The sequence below is a fragment of the Colletotrichum gloeosporioides genome (genome assembly GCF_011800055.1).
Source record: "Colletotrichum gloeosporioides strain Lc1 chromosome Unknown consensus_13, whole genome shotgun sequence".
In the NCBI taxonomy this organism is placed as follows: domain Eukaryota; kingdom Fungi; phylum Ascomycota; class Sordariomycetes; order Glomerellales; family Glomerellaceae; genus Colletotrichum; species Colletotrichum gloeosporioides.
The window spans coordinates 749479-768942 of NW_025544658.1; the positions used below are offsets into that span (position 1 = coordinate 749479).

General features: G+C 58.1%; 6 protein-coding genes across 6 annotated transcripts; 3 read left to right on the forward strand and 3 right to left on the reverse strand.

Annotated features, from left to right (window-relative positions):
• Positions 1 to 2145: 2145 nt before the first annotated feature.
• On the forward strand, positions 2146 to 4334 carry GCG54_00002635 (Serine/threonine-protein kinase 32C; the record flags this gene model as incomplete). Its single annotated transcript, XM_045402724.1, has 6 exons — positions 2146 to 2188; positions 2436 to 2558; positions 2671 to 2782; positions 2838 to 3042; positions 3093 to 3248; positions 3303 to 4334. 6 exons carry the CDS (start codon positions 2146 to 2148, stop codon positions 4332 to 4334), a joined length of 1671 nt encoding a protein of 556 aa, XP_045269342.1.
• Positions 4335 to 7192: 2858 nt separating this feature from the next.
• Positions 7193 to 8996, reverse strand: GCG54_00002636 (AP-1-like transcription factor napA; the record flags this gene model as incomplete). Its single annotated transcript, XM_045402725.1, has 2 exons — positions 7193 to 8476; positions 8529 to 8996. 2 exons carry the CDS (start codon positions 8994 to 8996, stop codon positions 7193 to 7195), a joined length of 1752 nt encoding a protein of 583 aa, XP_045269343.1.
• Positions 8997 to 12097: 3101 nt separating this feature from the next.
• GCG54_00002637 (BSD domain-containing protein) lies at positions 12098 to 13496 on the forward strand (the record flags this gene model as incomplete). Its single annotated transcript, XM_045402726.1, has 3 exons — positions 12098 to 12295; positions 12351 to 13068; positions 13120 to 13496. 3 exons carry the CDS (start codon positions 12098 to 12100, stop codon positions 13494 to 13496), a joined length of 1293 nt encoding a protein of 430 aa, XP_045269344.1.
• Positions 13497 to 13650: 154 nt separating this feature from the next.
• Positions 13651 to 14327, reverse strand: GCG54_00002638 (Pre-rRNA-processing protein TSR2; the record flags this gene model as incomplete). The annotated part of the gene is made up of 2 exons (XM_045402727.1): positions 13651 to 14234; positions 14300 to 14327. The coding sequence occupies 2 exons, from the start codon at positions 14325 to 14327 to the stop codon at positions 13651 to 13653; spliced, it is 612 nt and encodes a 203-aa protein (XP_045269345.1).
• Positions 14328 to 14964: 637 nt separating this feature from the next.
• On the forward strand, positions 14965 to 17717 carry GCG54_00002639 (AB hydrolase superfamily protein C4A8.06c; the record flags this gene model as incomplete). Its single annotated transcript, XM_045402728.1, has 3 exons — positions 14965 to 15042; positions 15142 to 16188; positions 16233 to 17717. 3 exons carry the CDS (start codon positions 14965 to 14967, stop codon positions 17715 to 17717), a joined length of 2610 nt encoding a protein of 869 aa, XP_045269346.1.
• A 271-nt stretch (positions 17718 to 17988) lies between these two features.
• GCG54_00002640 (54S ribosomal protein L27) lies at positions 17989 to 18393 on the reverse strand (the record flags this gene model as incomplete). The annotated part of the gene is made up of 2 exons (XM_045402729.1): positions 17989 to 18117; positions 18202 to 18393. The coding sequence occupies 2 exons, from the start codon at positions 18391 to 18393 to the stop codon at positions 17989 to 17991; spliced, it is 321 nt and encodes a 106-aa protein (XP_045269347.1).
• Positions 18394 to 19464: the final 1071 nt, after the last annotated feature.

Below are 19464 nucleotides of genomic sequence, written 5' to 3' on the forward strand. Positions count from 1 at the left end.
TTCTGCTGCCCAGACCCGATTTCTGCTGCCTTTGCATATCAAGACCATGGGACTTGGACATGCATTTCCGAATGGCCCCAGGAGCAAGCAAGCTAACCTTTTTCCGCATGCAGACGCAGATAGGCAGGGATATGAACAAGAGAAGGAAAAAAAAAGAAAGGAAGAAAAGCAAAGAGACTCTCGACAGGGTATCGTCGGTCGGTCTGCAGGTCAGGGATGGTGAAGTTGCTTCGTTCATTACTAGCATCATCCATCATCCAGCAACCCCCTCGTCATTGGCGAGCCACCGATCCCTGCCTCGTTGCACAAGCCTGTCGGTTCCCACTATGGCTCCCACTCCCACTTCCAATTGCAAGCCCCTGCCACACGCAAGCAACCCGCCGCCCACCTCCCACGACGACGACGACCACCACCACCAGAAAACGTGGGAGACGGGACACAGTACCTGAGCCCACGGCACCATACCGCTTGGTACATGCGTCAGCCTGCGATACCACCCGCCGTACAGAGTACAGCACTGGGTAGAGAGTACTGCGTGCACCACACACGGCGGCGGCGACAGCAACAAGCACCGCGCTAGGCTGGCCTAACCTTACTTGACCTACATTACCGACCGATCCTGCGTCCGTCCCGATAATTTGCAAACCAAATTGACATGTACTTGGAGTGCCTGCCAGAGGCCCAGAGCAGGCCAGCCTCGGCATAGTAAAGATAGCCTGGCAGACAGTGCACGGCTGAGATATCTCGCATGGCAACGCAGACCGACAGTCCACCTGCTGCGGTACGGATAGTTCCTCGCTGGACAGCACCGCCAGGCACAGCGACGCTGCTGCCGACGCCAACTCAAATACACCAAAGCCCATTCAGCAGTTGCTTCTCGACACTAAGCCTAGGTGCGCTAATAGAGGGACGGAACCGTACGCCGCAAGATAGCCGCTTGTCTCGCCCGTATCGTACCTGGGATGTAAAGTAGTGTATCTAGTCTGCTGGTGCCGTGTATGCATGTATGTACGCAGTCACAGACTCTGGACTCTGGACCTGCGAGCAATGCCCTGGAGGCGAGCGAGACTTGTGGCTAAGGAAGGGTACCTAGTGCCTGTACCCCCATTGAACAACGACGACGTTGTTTGCTTGCTTGCTTGCTTGCTCGATTTGTAGATGGTCCGGTCCGGTCTGGCCTTGTCACTACTCGTCTCCCCTGGGCTGGGGGGAACAGACAAACGGACGGCAGACCATCAGACAGACCAGCAAGAGGCGAACAATTACCCATCACCCTAAACACACGCATGTTCTCCTTTTTCTGCTGTCTCGTCTTTTTGTGTTATGTTATTTCCAGCCAGCCAGCCCTGGTCCCCGAAACAGGGAAAAGACAAAAAGTAGCACATCCCTTCTTCTTTCCGTTACCCTCGTCCTCTCCCGCCTCCGCTCTCTTCTGAGTCTGTTCTGTCCTGTCCCGTCCTCTCTTCCGCCGCCCGCCCTGTTTGCCTGCCTGCCCTGTCCGGCGGCCCTGTTCACTACTCACATTGTACCTTTTTTTTTCTTAACGGTACTGGCCACTCTCTTTCGTTACTCTCACTGGCCAGCACTTGCTTGGTCCGTACTTACTGACTGACCACTGAACGACGGCCCCCCTCCCCTCCTCTACTCTGCTCCACGTCCTCTCTCTCCCGTTCTCTCACACACACAGTCTCTCTCTCTTCTCGTCTTTCCCGCCTGTCTACATACTCCTCATCAATTGTGCACAATCCGTCAGTCAGGTCTGCTGGTCGTAGCTCTCTCTCCCCCCTCCCCTCCAATCCTCCACCACAGTACCACCGAGTCCCCGATTTTGAGACCATCAGTCGAAGCAACTGGCCCTCCTACGGTGCCATCCCCCTGTCACCCCGTGCCAGCTGACTGTGACGGACTCCACTCCTATCTATCTGCCTCCATCTGCTGCTCTCTCGCTGGTTTGGGCTCTGTCTCTCTTTCTCGCTCCGCTCATTGCCTTTCGCTCTCGTTTTGCCCCCGATTTCAATTCTGCGGCACCTTCATCTCCAAAAAAAACGACACACGTCTGGATCATGGTGCGCGACAGTCGACACTTTCTTCCCTAGATCCAACCAGTGCAGACGTGAGAGCCATTGAAGACGACTGCACGTCGCAATGGGCAATAGCCAGGGCAAGCCCATCGACTTGGATGGCGAAGGTATGTCTCGCTCCCGGCCTACCTACCCTATCTACACACAGCTCTGCTTGCTGTTCGACCCGTCCCGACGCTCCTGTCCTGTCCCGTCCCGTCACTGAATGCACGGCGGCAACCACCATTTGCCGCAGCACTCGCCTCACCACCACGCTGCGCTGCGCTGCACTGCACCGCTCTGCGTGCCGCCGCCGCCTCTCCCCACCACCAGCCCGATCATCGCCAAGCTAACCGGCATCTTTCCACTCTGCAGTCAACCTCAACCATTTCCGCCTGCTACGAGTCGTCGGTCGAGGCGCCTTCGGTAAGGTCCGCATCGTCGAGCGCAAAGACACGAATCTGTCCTTTGCTTTGAAGTACATCCGGAAAGATGAAGGTACACATACACATACACACCGCCTCGTTGCACGGCATCCTCCTGCCCCGATGGGACGCCGTGCACGACACCACAGGATCACCTAGATGCTGATGCTGCCCTTATCAAACAGTCGTACGATCAGAGAGCGTGCGAAACATCATACGAGAGCGCCGGATGCTCGAGCACGTGAACCACCCCTTCATTTGCAACCTGCGATACAGTTTCCAAGACATTGAATACATGTGGGACCGCTCTGCCATTGCTGCCCGACGATGCCTCCCGCTGACCACTCCCCAGGTATCTGGTTGTTGACTTGATGAGCGGCGGCGACCTCCGATTTCACATTTCGAGAAAGACCTTCACCGAAGACGCAGTTCGCTTCTGGATTGCCGAACTAGGATGTGCCCTCCGATACATTCACCAGCAAAACATTATCCACCGCGACGTCAAGCCCGACAACGTCCTCCTCGACGCAGACGGCCACGTGCATTTGACCGATTTTGTGAGTTTTGACTAACACTGCCGGCGGAAACGAAATACTGACTGGACAAGAACGTTGCCTCGGATATCGTGCCCGGCAAGGTTTTATCTAGCAAATCCGGCACCCTCGCATATCTCGCTCCCGAAGTTTATGCTGGCAAGGGCTACGATGTCCGTGCAGACTGGTGGTCGTTGGGTGTTCTCTTCTACGAGTGCATCTACAACAAGGTGGGTCTACATTTACCGAGGCCTTGTAGGATACTGTGATTAAACGTTCTGCAGAGACCATTCGACGGCAACTCAGAAAGCACGCTCAGCCAGCAGATCCAGCTCGCGAATCCCAAATACCCCGTCACACAGCCCGCCGTCAGCCTTCCCTGTTTATACGCCATTCGAGACGCATTAAGCCCGAACCGCGACACACGGATGGGTGCCACCTGGGAGAGCTTCACTAAGCATGAGTTTTTCATGATGATTGATTTCGAAGCGTTGGAGCGGAAGCAGATCGAGCCCGTGTTTGTGCCAGCAGCTGACAAGACCAACTTTGACGCCACATACGACCTGGAGGAGCTGCTGTTGGAAGAGGCCCCCCTCGAGGCGAGAGCCAGACGCCAAAAGCCCCGCGAGCGGTTGAAAGAGGACGCTTCGGAAAAGGAAATCAGAGAAGACGAGCTCTACCGCATGATCGAGAACGAGTTCCGGCCGTTTGACTACACACTCGCCGCGTACAAGAAGTATGGCTGCAAAGAACCCATATATCCCGACGTGGCTAACGTACATAGAATCACCGAGCAAGAAGGAGGATTCCCCAACGGCGACATGAATCAATTGCATCCCAACAGCGGGCCCCAGGCACTGACCACCGACGAGGCCACCCCCGCCGCGATGGCCACCAACGGAGGGAGGAACACCATGCCCCCGGCACCCTTACGAAAGAGCACGAGCTTGGAGAGACGACCCGGCAGCAGCCACAGCGGCGTGCCTCGCCGGCCAGCAGTGAAGCCGCCCCCGATACCGCACTACCAGCCAAACGAGTACCACAACCAGAGAGCCGCACCGCCGGCGATCGGAAAGCGCGTCACCAGCCCAACCGGCGGCATGTCAGTCACATTGGACGGAGGCGGCAGTTGGTCAGAACTCGCTCGGCAGGACGCCACGCTTCCAACAGACGCCAACGCCACGGGTGACGGCAAGTCGGAGAGCTCAAGCGGAGTATTCAGTTTCTTTAGGGGCAAGAAGGGAAGAGGACACAGCCCGAAGCCCAAGGAAAGGGGAGTTTTGGGCAAGGAGGGCGCCAGGCAGGTTATTGGCTAGAAGACGACATGGAACAGGTTGAAGAGACGGACAGACGCATCGAGGATGGATCGATACCCGCGAAACTCAGCAAAGCTCGAAGGGGGCCATCAGGTCCGTATCCACGACCCCGCAGAGTCGAGGACGAAGGACACGGCCAGGCCGTGGCGTTCTGGCGATGGTTGGCAAAGCTAGTGCCCGTTCGCCCAGGGATGCGACACATAAGTTGCAGCGTGAAGACGCTGCGACGTCCCGAGAGGAGAGGCTGCACTACAACGGCACGGGCTGCATGTCACATTTGGCGGGCTTCGTCGGCGGGCACCAGCAGGCAGGAGGCGAGACGGCCTGTGCCGTGTGCGAACGACCAGAGTGGTCTCTGCGCTGCCGCCCTTGGCCAGAGCTAAGGCTGTTGTCTCGATTCACTTCATCGCAAGGTTCCAGGAGGATAAGGTACACCAAGGGGGGCAACCAAATTCATGAAGCATCAAAGACGGTATGGAGCGTGGATTAGCAAAGTGACATAGGACAACTCATCAAGCAAGAATATACCCTTTGTAATAACACAGGCCAGCACTCTACATGCTCTCTCCACGTGCTGTCACAGTCGTTCGAGGCTACTGCTGCCACAAGGTTACCGCATCACCCCAACCAATGCAAAATAACTCCTTGCCCCGAGAAACGTGCATCTGTCCCGTTTGGCTGCGATACTTTCCTCGCCCCGGACGGGGATTGGATGACGTTGGACGATTCAAGCAAGTCGGTCCCCGGTTTCGGGGCTCGCCATTGGTCGCCTGGGATGCTGCAACCGGTAAGTGGTCTTGGGAGAAACTCGGGGGTGGGAGGGCTGCTGCACACCTGCAGATCCCTCCCCTTCCCACCGCCACCCACTTTCCATCTTGACAAGGACGCAACGTTGGCCGCACCGCACCGCATCGCAACCCGAGGATACGGACCTGGGGTGTGTGGGCAGAGGGGCGATTGCTTTCTTCTGTTCAATTGCCGAGTCGATACCGCCAAGGCGGCAGTGGTAGCAGCAGCAGCAGCGGCCCTGGAAACGAGCCGACTGAGCAGGCGGGCAGAATAGTCAGCAGTAACTTGACATGGGGTTTGATCAGTCTCGTGATTCTTCTTCTTACGGCAAGAAGCCTTCTTTTTCGCCTCCTGGTGAGGGGAAGGGGGACCTAGGAGGCTTGTTCCGGGTTTGGGTTTAGACCGGGGTTTAGCAGGCAGCATATCGGAAACGCAGTCATAGATACCGGAGCAGATAACAGAGAAAGCCATGGACTACTACTTTGCTTCTTGGTGAGGTAGACGAGAGGGGGAAGCTTGTGCCGCGTAACACACCGCTCATCGCAACATAATCCTTACCGTAAGCGCAATCAGCACCCCCTCTCCCCATCCTTTCTGCCGTGTGCCATCTTTTTTCCTTCGTTTTTCGTACGATTTTGCCTCTTCTCCCACGTGCCGTTCTATCCATTCTCCTAGGTTGCCTGCCATGGGGTGGCGGCTAGGCAGGCAGCATCCCCCACGTCAAAAAAAGGTGCTCACTGTCGACATGCCGCTGGTAGTGGTGGTTGGGGGGACCTCTCTCCGCTCCGTGGTCCGTCCGCCCCCCCTGGCGGCATGCACACCACAGAATGCCGGCCTCCCCCCGCCTTTCTGCCCGTACAACCATAATGTGGCGTGTCCTGTACGTTAGAAGGAAGGGGGAAGCCAGCCTGGGAGGAGGGAATCACGCACAAAAAAAAGGCACCGGGTGCGATGGGGAAGCAGTGACAGAGTTCAACGTCCAACGGCGCAGGATCCGACCCTGTTCGCCCTCGGCCGAAGGACTCCATATTCAAAATCCGCTTCCCCGTCTCCGACCGCCCGCCAGAGACCGAACGCGAGAGAAGTCGCAACGCCGAACGCCGTCCGTCCGTGTGGTTCGTGTCGTGTCGTGCTGCCCTCCCCTCCCCGCATGTTTCCAGTAGCATCAGGGAGGGCATGATGGAGTTCTGCTGCCAAGAAGAATTCGGATGCGGGATGCGGATGCGGGCGGATGCGGGGCGGCCGCAGACCTCAGCCTGGGGGCAGTTCTGGACTACTACGAATCGTGATATGTACTTCAAGCCAGTGTCTGTGGGGGAAAGGAGGGCCGGCTTGTTCCCGCCACGCTATTGATGGGTAGCTGTCTACCTTTGATTTACGGCGGGCGCAGGAAGTTCAGGAGGCTGACCGCTAGCTCTTTTGTAGCAGACGGGCCGAGAGTGCTTATCGGGCCCCTGGCATGGCAGAGTGATGGCATCCGCTGCGGAGGAGCTGCTCCGTTAAAGCTCCGTGCTGACCGGAAGCTCCGTTGGAACGACGACGTGGGGCTGATACTGACACATCTCAAGCAAATACAATCGGTTCCTTCAAGAGAACCAAACCTGACACAAGACACCAGAGTGAGTCCAACGTGGAGATTCTCATTCGCTCATTCATCCTTGGAACACCAGACTAGCCTGTACTAGTAGCATATTACATCTGCAAAGAAAAACCAACCCCTATATGCCGACCCCTGACGTACAACCGTCGTGGTTGCCGCAAACCTCATCATCGTAGCCTTCCCAAAACCATTCTCGGTCGCTCAATGGGAGTTTTCCAATCGGAAACAGGCCAGGGCCTATGAGCCGCTCGGCCGGATCTCGTGCTCCGCTTCTAGAATTCCGGTGTTTGATGAATAACCATTCGCCTTGCCGCGGGTCGGAAGCTTACGTCCGCCCTTATTTTTGGTCCGTGTTAAAACGCCTGTCGTCCCCAGAAAAACCGACCTAATCCTGATATGCTTCCAAACCTGACCGCCTGACCTGTTGCCATGGGCACGTGTGCAAATGTACATGGAGACATCAGCTCCTTCAGGCCTTTGTTTTGTTCTGGGCCGCGAAGCAGGCCGCCACGTCCTTGCCCATCCACTTGTTGACGACAGCCTGGAAGTCCGTCTCGGACACGACGGGGCCCTGACCTGAGCACTTGGCCTTCTTCTGGAGCTCGGAGCAGAGTCCGTCGAGGTCGAACTCGCCGCTCGCCACGTCTGGGCAGTTTTGCAGCTTCTCCCTGGGGTGGGCGTAAGTCACCGTGTTACTTGCTTGTTGGGGGACAACATACCAGATCTTATTGCAGTTGTAGTTCTCGGCCTTGACGGCGTCCTTGACCACGTCATCATCGGCATTCTTGGCGGCATCGATTTGGTCAATAAGGTTCTTCTTGGGTACAGCGGGGCTGGGCGCCATGTTGTACGGCGTGATGAAGTCGGCATCGAGGGCGTCATTGAAGAAGCTGTCGTCAAAGGTGCCGCCTCCCAGAATGTTTTCTTGCGGTTCACGGTAGTCGCCAAAGAGCTGAGGATCAAACTGACCGCCGTTTTGCTGAGCAAGCCAGTCGATGCTGTTGGTGTCGATGCCCGCAAACAGGGACTGCTGACCGGTGTGCTCCTCGCCGATAGTGGTCATTGTATCAACGGGCTTGAAGCCCATGGGGGACTGTGTGAACGGCTCAGGGGAAGTGCCGCAGGACGAGCTGGGACCAGCATTCGACTGGGATGACGCCGATGGCGAGCTGGTCGATGTGCCGTTGTGCATGCCATAGGAGCCGGAGTCGACGCTGGCGCGCGACGTGGCGGTGCCGTTGGTGCCGTTCATGGACGGGCTGCTGAAGAGGGAAGTGAAGTTGGCCAGGTCGTCCTTGGTGCTGCTGAAATCCAGACCGTTGATGATGTGCGGGCTGTTGTTGTCTTTGGTGTTTAGGGGGCTGACGGGGTTACTGCTGCCATTGGTGTGAGGCGATGCCGACGCTCCTGCTCGTTGGACGGGCTTGGGCATGGCAGCACCGGGGAGGACGCCAAACTTGGGGAACTCGAACTGGAAGTTGACGTCGCTGAGGTTGCCGATTGCGGACGCACCAAAGCCCATGGGAGACTTGCCGTGTGAGACGGAGCGAGTGCTCATAGCCGCAAGCTTGGTCTTGTACTCGTTGAGCTCGGCCGTCATCTTTTCAATCTGAGACTTGAGAATGCTATTCTCGCTGTTCGCATCCTTTGACGCCTTCTCCAACTCCTCCACCTTGGTCTCGAGGTCCTTCAGATGCTTCTCCTTGCGCTCACGGAATGCGCGCTGGGCGGCACGGTTCTGGGCCTTACGTTTCTTTACGAGTGTTAGAGAGATTGTCTACGGTCTAGGAGGTGGCAGCACATACTGAGCTCGGCTCGGAGGTAAGGGGCTTGCGTCCGGGCTTCTTGGGCACCTTCTCGGTGCTCTCACGTCTCTTGGCACCGTTTCCTGGCGAGGACTCGTCGTCCTCGTCGTCGGGGTGGGCTCTCTTATCGGAGGAGTCGTTGTCGGTGGAGTCTGACTTGGTGGACTTGGCGGTGCCCGGGATATCTCCAATCATCTTGCCCTGGTCATTGAGGGAGTCAAAGTCGAAGCTGGAGTCGCCAAAGTCGTAGTCGTAATTGTCGAGATAGGGGCTCTCCTGGAAGCCATTGGCGGGAGCCTGGGCGGGAGACGTCTGGAAGGAGGAGGGCGACATGGAGGTGTCCTTGGTGCCCGGGGACTGGTTCGCCAGCTGCTGCTTGTTCGAGTTGAGGGCGGCGAAGAGCAGGCTCTGCTGCTGCGGGGTCAGGATGAAGTTGGTTGGGAAACCACCGTTGGTTGCGGAAGCCATTGCGAAGAGGACGCGAGGGAGCGAAGTGGTGGAGGTAAAGAGAAGTCAATTCGGTGCAAGAGGGCTACGAAGAAAGGTGAACTCGGGAGGCCGATTGCGGCTCGTGCCGGGGTCAAGATGGGATTCGGGTCCAGGCCGCCGGATCAACGGATGGTATCGCGGGGAGACTGGGTGTTGTTCAACAGTGTCGCGACGCCAGCGTGGTGCACTCGGCAATACAAGACGCCAAACTCGCCGTCGAGATGTGTATGAGGCAAAGGCGTATGGAGATTGTTGGTCGCAGCAGCGGTGCTGTTGGTGGTGGTGCTTGAGGTGGTGCTGGGGAGTGACGCAAAAAAGCTGGGGTCCAGTGCAGAGTTGGTGCGTGTTCCGCCTTAAAGTTGCTGCCTGAGTCACACGGCGGTCGCCAGGCCACCAGATTTCTCAACAACGATAACAGGATGCAGATGCAGAGAGATTCCACGGGATTCGGGGAAAGACGTGCTTGGGGAAGGGTGTGCGTGATGCGAGGACGAGCGGTTGGTGGTGTTGGTTTGGTCGCCGTGTCCAGTGAGAAAGTGAAGTGGAACTGAATAGAACGGCTGCGCTCGGTGAGGGGGAAGATTCAGCGCCCTTTCAATTTGTCAGCCGTCATGTTCGACTCCAACGGGGGCCCTACGCCAGTCCTCGATTGGCAAGGGGAGGAGGGGGGGAGGGAAGACTCAAGAGGATGGGCGTCGGGGCCCCGAGGCGCATTCTGACGCTTCCATTGGCAGAGGGCGCGCGCAAGCCCCGTTATCGCCGAACAGCAGCACTGTGACCGTCGTTTTCGCCAATTCCCTGGACCTGGCCCCTCTTTGCCCCAGTCTGCCCATGATGGGAATCCGGTCTCCCGGCCCCAGCACTGTGAAGCCCAGGTGTCACCACTGACCAGTGTGTGTGAACTGCCACCTGCCCACTCGAGGACAAAAGTCACCTCAACCCGCCAAGTCCAAGGCACCAGCTCGCGTCCCCTGTAAAACCCGCCCTTCATCCCTCTAAAAACGGCATGTTCGTCGGTTTTGCCACGCATCCTCTTTGCTGCCTCCTGCTTTCCGTGCTGCTCTTTTGGGGATAGCCATCTTGTTAGCACCGCCCGCAGCATCAAGCAGGCTGGCTGGTCTCAAGTAGTGTAGTGGGTGAGTGGAGGCTCGCTCCATGTCCCTCACTTACATGGCAGCACTCCGCCGGACGAATATCATCAAGAGACTGCCCGCGTTTGACAACCTCTGCGTCTCGCGCCTTCCCTCTCGTCCATCGTTTCCGTCTCATCCACACGAATATCGGACCATCGCGACTTCGCAATCTCGCGTCCAAGGACTCCCCCGCAACAGCCTGACATCTCAATGTGACGGCCACACAACACCAGCTTCGGCCCGCCATCACCAGTCTGTCGCATGACGTGGGTGCGCTCTTCGTTGCGTAACAATGCGAGTGGCGGGTCGTCGGCCAAGACCCAAGAACGAGACTGCGGTCAGTGGTGCTCACCGTGCCGTCACTCGTCTGTCTGTTCACTGTACGGGCTGTGCAGCACTAGCCCAGCCTGCCAATTCTTCAAACGGCGCGTCCGGCCGGCTGGCTATGAGTCAGGGTCATGCCAGCCTTACTGCGTAAATCCGCTGACCCAATATTCAAAAGCCGTGCTATCTGGCTATCCACCAGAGGTATCTCTCGTGCAGTGTAACCACGCCGATACCTCTCCCAGATGGTATTACATCGCGCCCCAGGCACCGCCAAAACCGCCATTCTTCCCACGCCTTGGGACAACCAGCAATCCATGCTCTGGCTCACGCTTCCCACTCCCAGAAGCGTATAGGAGACTGGCGTGACTGGCCGAAACTCTAATCGTTTATGGCCGTGGGACCGTCTTGGCCCTGGTCAAATGTTCTCCAGAAAACTGAGAAACGGGCGTTGGTTAAAAAAAAGGGGCCAGATCTGGTTGATCGGGTTCCTGCCACGGCCTTGAGTTGCAAGATCTGCTCTGGTTGACAGGGAAAGCCGTTGGAAGCTTTGAGCATCCGGATGACAAATGTCACTTTTCGGTGTTTGCTGCCATCACAATTGCCAGGATCAAAGGGACAGGAAACAGACGCAGTTCGTGGCACGAACCCGCCCCGGCATGACTGCAGTTGTACTCTGCGCCCTTCGTGCCTCTCGTGCCGTTGTAGCGCGATTCCTAGTGACTGTTGTTGGTCAGGGACCACAACATGATCGGCCTGCTTACTCTCTTGGTTGCACAAATCGCCACGCCCGAGAAGGCGTCTAGACCCGAACTGCCCCATCCGAAAAGCTTACACCGTAAGCCTCGGAACATGGCGAGGGGCTTGACCCCGTGCGGCGGCGCGAAGGAACGAACCGCCTTTTGCTGGGTGCACCTCTGTAGAGGTCAGGATCAGTTGAGTTGCCGCAGCCAAGTTAAAGGTGTAGAATGCAACGGTCTGAGGCCAAGACTGCTGTCACGGCTTCTGAATTGCATCGTGGGTGCACGTGAGCCACGGCACTGTTGCAATAACTCCGTTGCCACTCGGAATCGCACCATACTCCCGCTGCCGCCTCGGGGTCTGGGGTAAGGTGTTGCGCAGGGTAAGCCGTAAGCTGCCGCCGCTGTGAAGGCGCTGGTGTCAGAGAAATCGTCGTGTAAGTGAACCCTCGCCAGGGCAAGTCCGGCAAAGTTCTTTTGCAGGTCCCTTCGTGCAGACAGAGCCACCCTCTCGGCGCGGGCATCCGCTTCTCATTCCAAGAGTGACGTAGTTTCGAACATTTCATTCTCCCTGAGCACTCCCCCAAGCTGCTTTCGAGTCGATCAGTGGTGGAATGCTCAGCTTATCGTGCAATAGACGCAAGCGCACGTGCGGGACGTACCACGACTCCCCGCACTGACCATCATGCAGCCGGCCATGGACCCCGCCCATCAGGGGGAAGGAACAGCACCAGCCTCACGTCAGTGACCATTCGTCCGCCGACATCAAGCAGAACCTCCACGATCCGCCATTGCCCGCACCAGCTACCTAGCCTCGCAGCGGACCATCAAACACCCGACTCAACACCCGCGTCGACCCCAGCTTGGACTCTACAGCCTTGCCATGGATCTGGCTTACGATCACATCCAGGAGAGCGCCCTCCCGAAGGACGCCGATAAGAAGAAGGGCGACTCCACGGACACCAAGAATGACCAGCCGCAGGCGTCGCTGAACGAGGACCTCCAGGAGGCCTACAAGGCTCTCTCGACGAGTGCCTGGGGCATGAGGATCGGCGGCTTCCTGGGGAACGCTGTCAAGCAGGTAAGAAGACGGCCGAGGCGTGCACAACCGAGGCAACGGCTAAACCCAGCTCCAGGGGCAATCCGTTTACAAGGAGGCGTCCAAAGAGGTCGCAGAGCTGGGCGAGGATGCCGCCAAGGGCTTCACGTCCATCGTCAACCGCACCCGGTCGCTCACCGTCAACACGGTGCAGGGCGAGCCTTCCGGGGATAAGGGCAAGGAAGCCGATAACCAGACCACGCCGACGACGACACGCGACCAGGCCGCCGCCGCCGACGATGCCATGAGCAACTCGGAAACGTACATGACAAAGTTCCGGGCCGAGGCGGCGAGGAGGCTCAAGGAGCTCCAAAAGGCGGAAGACGCTGCCGACGAGGCCCTGCTGCGCTTCGGCACCAACATCAGCAACTTTTTGAAAGAGGCGGTCAGCATCGCGCCGCCCTCCGATGCGACCAACAAGAGCGGCGCCGTCCTGTTCGAGAGCAAGGACGCCCAGGGAAAGAGGGTTATCCACACCTCGAGGCAGGATGCACAGCTTCACGTCATTCACACGAGCACCGAGAGTTTCACAACGGATCCCGCAACGGAGGAGTTTTCGACCTGGGGCAAGACTTTTGATGTGGAGTCCAAGACTGGGGACATTAGTGACGATCTGAAGAAATACCCTGAGCTGCGGACAACAATGGAGAAGCTGGTGCCCGATCAGGTCCCGTACGCCGAGTTCTGGAAGAGATACTACTTCCTCAGACACGGCATGGAGGCCGCCGAGGCCCGCCGCCGGGACCTTCTCAAGGGTGAGCCCGAGTGACTAGGTATGAATGCCGTAACGCTGACGACTGCCACAGCCGCGTCCGCCGAAGACGAAGTTGGCTGGGACGAGTCCGACTCCGAAGAGTCCGATTCCGACGAGTCCGACGCCGCCCCCGTTCCCGCAGCCGCACCCAAGGCCGAGCAGAAGAAGCCCGCCCGGCCGCCGTCGACCGAGTCCTCCACCACCATCCAGCCGCCCCCCGCCCAGACCTCCCAATCCACCCTCAAGCCCACCGAAGCCCGCAAGTCCAATGACGAAAAGTCCCAGGCCGACAGCGAGGCCAGCTACGACGTCGTCGGCGCCGCCTCGGGCGTCCCCAGCCGCGCCCCCAACAGCCCCAAGGAGGGGCGCAAGGCCGAAGAAAGCAGCGATGACAGCGACGACAGCGACAGTGACGCCGACTGGGAGTAGTATACGTAAGATTTGCTTTTGCTGGCTGGCGTTTCCGGGGTTGAACTCTTTTCTGGCTCGTATGGCAGCTCTTAATTTGCGGACTCTTGTACATCACAGCCGCGGCCTTTAGTGCACCATCTCCATGAGACCAAGTCGGATTTCCTTCGCTCGTTTATCGCTTCTTCTTCGTGACCATGGTGAATCCGTCCTCATCAACCTCGGGCTGCGGCTTCTCCTTCGGGGCAGCGACAAGCTGTGGCGCCTCGTCCATGTCGACGTCTCCATCCTCGTCGTCCTCACTGTCGTCCTCCCAGTCGGTCTCCTGGTCGCCGCCCTCAATCTTCTTGTAGAGCCCGTCAACCTTGGCGCCCTTGCGGCTCTCCCAGTTCTTGCGCAGCTCGTCGACGGCCTCGAACTTGCCCTTGGCGCAGTCGGCACGGATCTTGATGATGCGCTCGGCGACGTCGAAGCCCGTCTCGTCGTCGACGTTGACCTCGAACTCGTCAACCATGACCTGGAGGAGGAAGGTCTCGATGTACTCGGTGTCGGGCTCCTCGATGGCGTTGCTGGCGGGGACGGCCTGTCCGTTGGCGATCTTGGTGTAGGCCGGGAACAGCTCGGCCACAGCGCCGGCGAACCAGTCTCTCTTGTCAGCCGAGTCCGGGCCGCCCCAGTGGTTCTGGACGGCGAGCGAGAGGGCCGGCCACATGTGCAGAGACAGGGCCACAGCCTGCTCAAAGGTGGACTGGCAGGCCTCTGTAATAACGTGTCAGCATTTGATGAATCATCATACATGAGGGTGTCGACGTGTCTCGACTGACCTGCCGTGGGAGGGTTGGAAGATGCCATGGTTGCCGTGTTGACTGGTTGTGGTGTTCGCGGGGTACTTGGAGGGGCAGACCATTTCGGTGACAATTCTCAAAATCACAATTTTTTGGGCAGATAGTGCGTGCGACTCCCGGCACTGTGACGGAGGCTGTGTGGGGCGCCGCCGGGTCCGCATTCAGGCCTGGGCAGGGTCCTGTGCTGAGCTGCGAGATTGGGTTGCCGAATACGTGATGAGTCCCGCTGCCGGCAGCATGCTTGTCTGGCGAGAAGCTGAGGATAACATGATCAAATTTCACTGTGAGCGTTCGAGAATTATTGATAAATGTTCGCTAAGCTCCCACGATCACTTTCGTCTCACAGCCTGAGTCGCCAACCCAGCCCAGTCCATTCGTGCCCAACTTCTGTTAGCTAGACCATTGACCAGGACCGCGGACATTAACCATCCACTTGGTCTCCGCGTGGTGTCATCGGTCCCCTATTCCGGCAGTGAGCTTTGAGGGCGGTTTCAGGGCCAGCTTTCTTCTGTGCTCCTCCACGACGTGATGGTCTGTCCCCCGGGCCTGCCAATCACCCCGGAAGCTTCAAAAGGCTCCATGCCCACCGTTGCCGACGGCACAGCAGCTGTCCTCGTCGCGAGCCTCATCAAGACGTAGTCACCATGAACCCCCTGAAGCTCAACACCACGTCGGTGTCGTTGGCGGTGACGCCAACCGTCGTCTCCACCCTCTTTTCACATGTGAGAGCATTCCTGCCCCCCGATCCATCTCCCCCAGATTCCGCTCCAATGCAACCTGGAATCTCCGCGCCGCCGTAAGCTGACCGTCCGTCCCGCTAGTATCTCAACCGCAACCCGTTGAAACAGAAGCCCACCGCCCACCTGTCCTACGACGAAGGCCTGCACCTCGTCCGATCCTTTCTGGAGTTCGCGTCGCAGCACACCGTCGAAGAGTTGCAAGCATTCACGGCCCAATGGGTGCCGCATCCACAATGGGTTAAAGTCGAGGACGCCCAGGTGCCGGAGGACCACATCGAGAGGTCTGCCGAGCTGATTGAGGCTCAATTGGGACCCGGAGGCGTTCACGCTGTTGGTGGCCGCAAGTGGTGGAGATGGAGACAGCCCAACAGCCCTCTCAAGGCCGAGTGGATCGAGATGCGGTCCGACTACCACGAGCGGAAGAAGAACGATGGCAAGACGACGCGCGCGATGCTGTACGTCCATGGCGGTGCCTACTTCTTTGGTAGCGTCGACGAGCACCGCTACCAGATGCAACGTCACGCCCGCAAGCTCAAGGCGAGAGTCTTTGCTCCGGAATACCGCCTGGCGCCTCAGTTCCCGTTCCCCTGCGGGCTGCAGGACTGTCTCGCCGCGTATCTCTACCTGCTCACGGTCCAAGACCCCAGCACGATTGTGCTGGCCGGCGACTCGGCAGGCGGCGGCATGGTTCTGTCAATGATGGTCATCTTGAGAGACCAGGGAATTCCGCTCCCGGCCGGCGCGATCCTCATCAGCCCGTGGGTTGACCTCTCCCACTCGTTTCCCAGCGTCTCTGGCGACAACCCCTTCGACTACATCCCGCCCTCGGGCTTCCACCACAAGCCGTCGAGAGCGTGGCCGCCCCCGAACGAGGACGACATGGCGATGATGAGGGAGCAGGCCATTAAAGCGAGGGCTGGCAAGGAGAAGAACGCCACAAAGCTCAACACGCTGGAGAAGAAGCAGGCCGCCCCAATTTCCTTGGACCCCGCTGCGGAAGGGACTGCTGTCAACGGTGCTTCGCAGACCAACGAGGAGCCAACGGAGGACGCAGACCCCCGCAGGACCGCCCTGCAGCTCTCTGTAACCATTGACGGCAAGCCGACCACGGTCAAGGATCAAATTCAGGTTGGTGGTTTCGGGTTCATGAGGGACACTACTGACTGTTCTAGATGTACACGACGAATGCTCTTCTGTCCCATCCGATGGTTAGCCCCATTATGCAACCCACGCTCGGCGGCCTTCCCCCTTTGTTGATCATGGTCGGAGGAGGCGAGGTGCTCCGCGATGAGCAGATCTATCTCGCCCACAAGTGCGCGAACCCCTCCAAGTACACGCCCCCCAACCTCGACGAGGCAGCTATGCGACAACTCGAGCAATACAAGCCCACCGACGTACAGCTCCAGGTGTGGGACGACCTTTGCCACGTTGCCCCAACACTCAGCTTTACCCGTCCGGCCAAGTACATGTATCGAGCCGTCGCGCAGTTTGGCGCCTGGGCGCTGGCGAGAGCCCAGAAGACGGAGATTGAGATTCTGGACGACGATGACATTAGCGTGATTTCAAGCTCAGCGTCCGAGTCTGATAAGCCGCAAGAGGGAGAGAGCTCCGAGTCTGTCCCGCAGCAGGTCGGCAAAGCGGGTATGCCGCTGCCGCCATTCAAGAAGCACATGATTCGGCAGAGAATCACCCGGCATGGCGTGGTCCACGACCTCGCTCCCGAATCAGAGCTGCCCGGCTGCACTATCAAGCAGGAGGAGGTTGGCGTCGTTAGGCCCACGCCCGTCAAGAGATGGCTTCAGACGAAGGCTGTGTTTGATAAAAAGTTCTCCGGCACCAAGGCCAAGGTGCACAAAAGCATCATCAAGGATATGGCGGCCGGGTTCGTGGACTTTGGTGACGGTGAGAAGCCGCCACCAACCGCGCTGGCTGGGCGACGCCGCGCCACGGATGAGCTGCTGGACCGCAAGAGAACCAAGAGCTTGGGTCTGGCTCTGTGGTCGCTCTGGGGATCCAAGCACGACGAGATGACGATGGAGAGAGAGAAGAAGGCGGACTCGGGGGCGAAGACGTCCATGACGAGGGAAGAAGGCGGCGAGGGGGCCAGGTCGTTCCAGGACGTAGAGCAGCAAGACCCGGCACCGATCCAGCGAAGCGGTAGCAAGCGGCGCGTCGTTGTCGACGAGCACCAGACGTCACAGAACACCAGCTCTCAGGTCCAGGACTCTCAGGCTACCGACGTGGAAGAGACACCCGTCGCTGCTCTCATCGAGAAGAGAAAGGAGCAGGAGAAGGCTAATGACCACCTCAGTCCGGAGTTTGTGCCTGGAACCGGGGTGGCTGGTAAGCGACCGTTCCTCGACGGCATCGCTCTGCCATTTAGCCTCGGCAAGAAGGACGCAGAGACGGCCAGCATGATGACGTTGATGTCCGGCGCCGACAGCCGCCCCATCAGCCCCATGCCGCCCATGGACCAAGACCACAACAATTCAGAAGTCCAGGACAGCCAGGCCACCGAGGTTTCTCCTGAACCAACCCCGGCGGGCGAGAGTGAGCGACCCCCCATGGACAAGTTCGTAACGGCGGCGGAGGATCTTCCCCTCAGCAAGGGCAAGGGCAAAGAGGCTGCAAACGGCGGGTTTGAGCAGACGGCGTGATTCACGCGGACCAGACCAGCAATACCCTAATGTGTATAAATAAGTTTTGGATGAATCTTGCATACCTCACGTGCCGCATGTCCCCAGCGTATAGTTTAGCGAAGCTGGGCGTGCAATCGTTTTACATATTGTTACAATGCTTCAAGGGTATATACAACTTTTGTGCGACTCAGCCGTCTTTCGCTGTGCGCTGGCACAGCTTCGTCTGGCGGCTTTTGTCCAATTTCTCCCCGTCGCTTGACTCGTGCCATCCTGCGTCGGCCCTGGCAAATCAGTCGAACCCGTTCTTCTCCTTCCACGTGTTGAGGAACAGTGCTGGGTCGCGGGGTCCGGCGGGGTTGTTGGTCTTCTTGTACGTTCGTTTTATAGGCTTCACTTGCTCGGAAACAAAAGGAGTGAGCTGCGGGGCATTCGATTACGTTAGCAATTGCCGCGCTTGGTCCGCCGTATGGTGTGTGACGATGGAAATCCTGCAGAAACTCACCTTGAAGTTTTTCAGGCCCTCGGGGACGACGTATGTCCGCACTTTTTTGTAGTCGATCTTGTATCCTCCGTACTTGGTGTGCTCACCCATAGAGCCGGTACGGTTTCCCTTGTAGAAGCCCTTGTTGACGTCCTTGGTCGTCAGGCGCATGTGCCTGAACTTGAGCACCTGGAGGATCGGGGAGGGCCTCATGGTGGGCGGGCGCGGCTCGGACTGGGTGGTGGTTGGCTGATAATGATTCCTCCCCTTTTTTTTCCCGGGGGCTGTTGGAGGAGCAGCTGGGCTCAATTGGCTGCGCTCCGTCTTTCGTTCGCTCAAACTTTTGCCGGTCAAGTCGGTCGGCGGCGTCGTCGTCGTTGTCGTCGTTGTCGTCGTCGTCGTCGTCGTCGTCGATTGAAGCGTTCTGCTGTAACGGGATGGTGTTTCCCAATTTTTGGCGTTGCGCCGGATAAGAGTTGGTCCTTCTCCGATTTTTTTCAGGCCGGAGATAGGGCGCACAGACCCGGTTCTGGACGGCCCCGCCTTCCGGGTTTTATGGGCCTACCCGGTACCGGGGCGGCCGGTATTGCCGTTTTAGGCTAATTCAACGGAAGCTGCGGTTGACTCTCAAATAAGTGCAGAAATCGGTGCTTATTGCCAGGGCATGGTGATTTGTACATTCGGTTTCACTTGCTCTCAATCATGATTCATTTCCTGGACCGGCAGTGCGTTCTTGTTTGCACTAGAGACTTCGCGATAGGGAGCTTAATAACGCCCGCCCAGAGACTCACGGCAACAGCTTGATCACTCGAAGGTGATGAGAAATGATCGAATACGTTGTATGCTATTTTACTTGTCTTCAAAGTTGGCGTAGGGGGGGCAGTTCCTAATCGCCTCAAAAGCACTCGACATCCTCGGCCAGCCATGAGCTATGCCGAGCGAAATCCTTACCCGAAAGCTCCCAGGGTTCTACGAGTAGTTGTTGAATTTGAGTGAAGAAAGAAACATACTACGCCAATACACCACCATAGCCTGTATCCTTGAGATTGCTCAGCATGAGGTCCCCCGCTACCCAACTTAACCACCCCGCACGCGGATTCTCAGCCTCAAGATGGAAACAAATCCCAGACTCAATCTTCAAGCTCAAGGAGGCCTCAAGAGCAGTCTTTGAATCATGTTCTACTCTGCCACTGGACTAAAGTATGGCTAGTAGCTTTTCTGAAGGTGTCAGTGTTTGGCCGGGTTCAAAAAATGCTGTGAGAGATCAGGCATGTCGGCTTCACA